The sequence below is a fragment of the Pygoscelis adeliae genome, unplaced genomic scaffold, assembly GCF_000699105.1.
Source record: "Pygoscelis adeliae isolate BGI_AS28 unplaced genomic scaffold, ASM69910v1 Scaffold386, whole genome shotgun sequence".
Classification (NCBI taxonomy): Eukaryota; Metazoa; Chordata; class Aves; order Sphenisciformes; family Spheniscidae; genus Pygoscelis; species Pygoscelis adeliae.
Window position 1 is genome coordinate 235,309 of NW_008824940.1, and position 6,917 is coordinate 242,225.

At 35.0% G+C, this 6,917-nt stretch overlaps 1 protein-coding gene across 1 annotated transcript in view; it reads left to right on the forward strand.

Moving 5' to 3' along the window:
- The window catches only part of MOSPD2 (motile sperm domain containing 2), a 38,390-nt gene that overhangs the window by 9,396 nt on the left and 22,077 nt on the right, over positions 1-6,917 (forward strand). The window contains exons 3-4 of the mRNA XM_009325461.1: positions 674-760; positions 3,202-3,356. Of these exons, the coding sequence (XP_009323736.1) occupies positions 674-760; positions 3,202-3,356 (242 nt within the window). The remainder of the gene's footprint in view (positions 1-673; positions 761-3,201; positions 3,357-6,917) is intronic.

Here is a 6,917-nt window from a genome sequence, read left to right on the forward strand (position 1 = left end):
CAATTGCTCACCACCTGCTGACTGATGCCCAGCCAGTCCCCGAGCAGCGGTCACTACCCCCCACCAACTCCCCCCAGTTTATATACTGAGCATGACATCACATGGTATGGAATGTCCCTTTGGCCAGTGTGGGTCAGCTGTCCTGGCTGTGCCCCCTCCCAGCTTCTCGCTGGCAGGGCATGGGAAGCTGAAAAGCCCTTGGCTAGTGTAAGCCCTGCTCAGCAACAACTAAAACATCGGTGTGTTATCAACATTGTTCTCATCCTAAATCCAAACCACAGCACTGTACCAGCTACTGGGAAGAAAATTAACTCTATCCCAGCCGAAACCAGGACACTGAGGTAGAATAAATCTGTTTTTTGCACTGTGAGAATGTTTTGAAGGTGAGCTTTATCTAGAGGACTTAAATGAGCAAAAATAAACACTTGCAGCACTTTTTTCTTCCATCAATTTTTTTTCTTATTTCTTCCTACTCTACAGCATAAGAGGAAGAAGATAGTAAAGATGATCAAATGAGCTCAATGTTTGCATTAGTTCAGTAAAGGCCTTGGAAGGTGGTTTGTAGATATTTTTGTATTTTGTTGCTAGACTTCTGCATTTTTAGTGACTTCTGTTAAGTTGCAATGTGATTATTAATATGATTACTGAAATAATCTCTCATTTGGCTTTGCAGACTTGACAGAATCTGCCATTCCAAAATGGCTATTTGAAAATGGTTCTCTCTTTCTGCATGGATATGATAAAGAGGGCTATAAATTATGTAAGTTACATGGAATATAATATTTTCAGTCATCGATAATTATTTTTTGTTTCCAGCATTTTAGCATCTGTTTTGAAAAATAAATGTTTTAAAAATAGAAGGTACATATTGGCAACTATTTTACTAAAAATGATGAGAAGTTGGTAACTTTGAGTATCTCTCTGGATCACAGAAGTGGAATAAAGAAACTTTATTAGCAGTTTTCAAAAATCATAAACCTTTATCCTAATTATAATGCAATTTTTAACTTTCCTGTTGAAGTTCATTGTTTCTGTATCTAGTGTGGTGAGTATATGGCTAGTATAAATGTTTATTATTACAGTGCATTGTCACTGCTTTTCTAGCAGCCCACATTCTTGCATATTTGCAGTGGTTCACAGGAGGTCTGCAATGGTTTTCATGTTTTGTTTTTTCATTTTTTTGATGTCATTGGAATGTTCAGTAACAGCGTGGACAGCTGAGAATTGTTGGAGAATGAACTCAAGTTGTGTGATTAACAGTAATTAAAGAATAAGATTTGTAGGGGAAACAGTAAATCTTTCCTGAAATACTCCTGAGGTTTTTTAATAGTGTATAATAGATGGGCAATATTATTTTCTATACATGAATCTGTAACATCTCATATATTTATTTTTAATTAAGCTTAAATCTTGTAGGGCAAAAGAGGCTTTTAAAACAAATCACTCATGAGGCTTTCCAAGCAATGATTGTGAACCTTGAAAAAAACAAAAATTTAAATCTGAAATTCTGATTTTCCTTGGTTTGCAAGGCCTAGTTTGTACTTCCAGAAATACACTAACAATCCAATATTTTACAGAAATGACTGTGTTTTAAACACTGATATACTAGTTGAAAAAAAAAAAGACCAGAAGAATACAGCTCTTATTCTATGGCTCTGTTTTGTCAAACTGTCCCTTTTCTTATTGTAAGATATCAGTGCTGTATGAAAAATTGCTGCTTTGTTATGCTTCATAACTTTCTTTTACCCTCCAAGGTAAGTATTCAAGGATGAGTGGTGGTGATACCTTTTTATAGCATTTAGAAAGCTGAGCATGATTATACTGGGTGGTTCAATTTGGTGAGATTGCGGGCGAGGGAAGAAGTAGAAAAAACATGGCTTTCTTGCATCAGTGAGAAAAATATGCAGTTATTTCATGACAAGAATGTGTAAGTTGGGTAAATAATGATTTCTGATTTTATTGTCACTGAAACATAACTGATGTCTCAATTTTCCATACCTGAAGTGTTTCTTCTGTGAATGTTAATTGGGTCAGAATATCTGACTTGGTATGCAAATTCAGATTGTATCGTAGTTAAGAGTTCCTGGTTAGTCAACATTTGAGAAATGTTTCTTGGGCCACGTGTCCCATTCTCATTCTGTTATGTACAATACACATTTTAAAGTATAAAGAAGTTCTTTGAAAATTACTGGTTACTTTCACAAGAGTCCTGTGTTTGAATTGGTGTATCTCTTTGAAATTCTGAACTTACAGTGTCTAGTTAATATGCTATGTTTAAAAAAAAAAGTTTGTTTCTTTACACAAGCCATAAAATATTTTTTATTTGCAATTGGAAGTAAAAGACGTGGAAGGTCTTACTGAAAACCAGATTTCTTCAAGTTTCAGGGAGAAAAATGTTAGAGTAAATCTATAATTATTTTCAGGGCTTGTCTAAGTTTGGTATTGTAGAGGTACCAAAAATTAAGGCTGCTTTTCACATTGCTGCCCCAAATTACTACTTTTATCACTTCATTTGTATAATCAGTAATTTGGTTTCAGACATTTTTATAGTCTGTTACTTTGAAATACGCTACTTTTCATGGAAAAACCTGTCTCTGCATGACTCGTTTCTTATTCCAGAAGGTTATGTATTTGGCTTTCATTTATATAATGTTGCTCATCTTCTGGATTTTTTCATTTTATTTTAGAAAGGTCTGTTGCTTTTTATATAATTCACAATGTGTGTATAAATGATTTTTCCAAGCATATCTACTACAGTGCTATAGAAAACTTAAGTAGAAGAAACATAAATTTCACAACCACAACAATACTTAGAATATATGCAGAACATAATATCATATCTGATGACTGTGTAATTTAATTTGAAATTATGAAATAATAATCTAGATAAGTAGTCTTTAAATACATGAAAAGTATTTTTCTACTCTACTGTTTCTTCTGTGCTGTAATTCTTTGTATTTTCAATTTTTAAAAAGTTACGGTGTAAAAATATGAGCAGGGAAAGGGTGTGTGTGTGGAAAGGTATGCAGTTGTTTTTCTGGCTGTTCAAAATCAGGCCACAAAATCAGTAGAAGTGTAGAATACAAACTCAGAGGTGTTAATAAATTTCAGTGCATCCTGTATAGTTATTTGCATAATGTTTTCTGTTAATTTGGATCTGTTGCTTCAATTTTTGTGTGTGTTTTTCTTTCTTCTCACAAGTTTGGTTCAGAGTGAAACATCATACAAGAGATCCTAAACAGCAGCTTGAGAAAAAGAAACTGGTAGCTTTTTGGTTAGAACATTATGCCAAGAGAGATCATGGAAAGCCCTTAACAGTGGTATTTGACATGTCTGAAACTGGAATCAGTCACATAGTAAGTATTTTTATTGTGTCTTTCTGATTGCTTTCTGAATTACTTAACCTATGTCTCCAGAAAAATGGGAGTCCCTGAGCAGTCCTTGACATGCCTAAATAACTTAACAATTGCTCACATCAGTGATAGGTAGGGCTTCTTCCCATGACATGAGCAGTTTCCAAAATATTTTGTTACATATTAAACTTTGTCTTGTACAGCACACTGAAAACTTGCTTTTAGTTTGGTGACTGAGCCAAAGTGACTATATATAGTAGTTGCTCACCAGCTTGGTTTGTCAGTCGTCATGGATGACAGTAGTAGGACTTAGTTTTTAAGCACCCAAAAGGCAATAGGCTGACCCATCTTTTATTGTGAGTGCAGTTGCTGCCTTTTCTTCAACAGCTCCATTTTCGTTGTCGTCATCTTTTTTGGATGAATCAGTCAAGAGTGAAGGGTGGAAAACTGGGGTAATGGTGAAGCAGTAAAACCCTTAGATGCAGCGGCTGAGATCTTGGAGAATGATGATCTATACTGATGTCAGCATCTTCAGCTGACAATTCTGATCCTGGTCCTGGCTCTTCATCCTCCGTGCTATGTACGCTGACCCTGTATATTTAAATTGTGTTCATTTCTTAAGTCCCTGCACGCGTGTCTCTCCACCCATTGAATTTTGTTATGAAGAGAAGTTAGCTGGATGCAAAAGAGCAGTTTATCAAGTAGGCATTGCTTTCAGTATTCATCTTAACTAAATATAGCACAAGTCTGTCTCTTCTCTTACTAACAAAACATGTTGTTATAATGATGAGACTAATAGGTTGAAGAAATCTGCATGCTTGTTGCTGTGTACAGATACAGAAAAAATCAGGGTGTCTGAATAGATGCGATAGACAGGCCTACAGTCCAGGAGTCTGTAAGACTCGTTTATACTTCTTCAGGAATAATTTCTTTACCCCCTTTTTCAGTTCCTTGTCCAACCAGTCAGCTTTACTGAAGACTGCTTCCTCCAGGCTTGACCTTACATAAATGAGAGATTACAACTTTTCAGAAGAGGAGACATTTGTCTTAGCAAAAGTTTTTATGCACTTCGAATGTTCTTTAGGACTACAAAATCAAGTAGGAGCAGCGTAGCTCAGTCACTTCTATAAAAGTGATGATTATTCAAAAGGTTGCAATTAGATAAGAAAGTTGTAATGATTTTAAGAGTAGGATTTCACCTTTGCTTTGGATGTAATTGTAGAACTGAATCATTAAAGAAGCCAAGAGTAATTATACTATTTTTGGAAATTATTCCAGAAAACTACTTCGTATTTGTACAATAATTCAAAGAATTCAAAGTTTCATAAATTTTAAAAACATTTCAGAATTAAGTACTCGAAAATCCATGTTCAAGGTATTTGGAAACAAGGATTAAAAAAAAAAAACCAGAATTCCATACCAATTAGTCATATGTCAAGTCAGTAGTCTACTTTGGGAATTACTTAGAGATTTATTGTAGTTATGTATAGGATTGGGTAATTCTCTGCCTGAAGTAAACTTCAGAGAATGTTTAGATGCTCATTGGAATTTAGCAAATTGTTCATTTATGTTACGTGAAACTTAAATGTATTTAAGAACTGTTCCTGAATTGATGGTCTTAACTGTTCTTAAGTCCTGTGCCTATATGGAAAAGTGGAAGACTTGAAGAATGTGTTTTGTGGGGTTTTGAATTTTCAAAAGCTTTATTTATTGTCTCTTTGGCCATAATATTTCATAAATTGATCCTGAAAACATTGCTGTGAAATGTTGATTTCCCCCAAACTCCGCCCCATGGAATGTTCTTACTTTAGAAAACCGGTAGTTGGTTATCTTTCATTTTCACTAAAGCTTTCACAAAGCACATAAGTATCTGTTTTTACATGACCTCTGGAATGTCATAGTGTTTGAGGACACTCCATTTTTGCTTCAGTGATTCTTGCACACTATCTGAACCTATTGTAACTTGGCATCCATACACCTGCATTTCTTTGAAGGATGCTAAACTATACGGAGTTTGTACTGGTAGCAGCATCAACATTGTAGCATGTAGACTGGGCTTTCTTCTAGTCTGACTGAGCTAGAGATTCAGCTCAGTACGGTATTTTTTCCATTGCGATGCAGAAATGCTATTATCTATTTCAGGAGGCAAACACTTGCCTTAGTACATATTCGTTGTGAACAGTTTTTCCGAGATGATGGATTTCAACCTATAAAACATATGAAGAAATACATTTGGTTCGCTTGTTTAAGTATTCACTTTAGTAAACTTGAGATAGCGATCTCTTGCTGATGTCCATTGGTATTCTTATGTTGTATGTGTCAGCACTTCTATGAGGACCAAAATGACAAACTGCTCCTTGTGGAGTTATTTGTAAATATATTGCAGTTGAAGACAGAATTGTCAACTGTGCTGTGGGTTTTATTTTCTGTGGTTCTCTTTCACTTCCCTTGCTTTGAGATGGAATTTTTGTTCTCAATATTTTCTTCTCCCTTCTCAACACTCATCAGTACACTGACTGGTTGCACACTGCTATCTGGACTTTTTGTATATTTTCTAGAAGTTTTTTAATACACATTTTGCTCCGAAGATTGTTCCTTAGTTGGATTTAGGTATGTCTTAAAATCTTCTGGTTCAAAAGCTGTTCTTGTTATAGAGGAGAAGTTCTGGTTAATATCTGAATCACTAGATTTACTTAGAACTAAGTGTACCAGGTGCAATCTTTGTTTTGTCATCTTTACAGTGAATCTTTAAATTCACCAGATCTGTTGGGTTTGGGTTTTGTGATTCATTTTAGGTATGAGTCTGGGCATCAGCTTGTGTACAGCTTTATCTACAGTTGCTGTTAATACAGTCTGAATGATACACTACTACTACCAGTAGAACTTTATCTGGTTAATGGCATAGAATGAAGCTGCAGCTTATCTATTGGTTGAGGTCCTCTTCTGAAATTTGGAAATGAAAATGCGTTTTTCTTAAACTTATGTAGATTTAGGAGTGAATGTATGCTGTAGGTCTGGTTTTCTAGCTATTAGTACCTTTATAAAGAAAGCATAAACGCATACCCATAGTTTACTACAGGCATTTTTAAGATTTGCTTTGTAGAACCTTGTTTAGAAGATGAGAACAATATGACCTCCTACATTTTTACTGATCCTCAACTCAGACAATCTAAAATCAGGACTTTTTTTTTTGAGGAGTGGGGGAGGTGACATTTGAGTAATTTTAATGTAGATAGATGAAAATGTACAGAGTTCTCTGTCATTCTTCTAGCTGAGTTCAGTAGAGAAAAGTACATTTTTAGCACCCACTTTCAGGAGCAGAATCTAAGCTGTTTTAGTTTGCAAGATGGAGATCTTGCCCATCATTACATATTTACAGATTCACTCTAGTAACTAAAAATCTCACAGGTTGTCTATAGGTAAAAAAAAAATCTTCTGTAGAATATTGAAATTTTTCTTACAAGATGCCATGCTGTCCTGTTATTCTTACAGGAATGGCTAAAACTTGTATCTTGTTCTTTCTTCTTTTGCTGGTATGGCAGGGATGTGATTATAAATAAACAA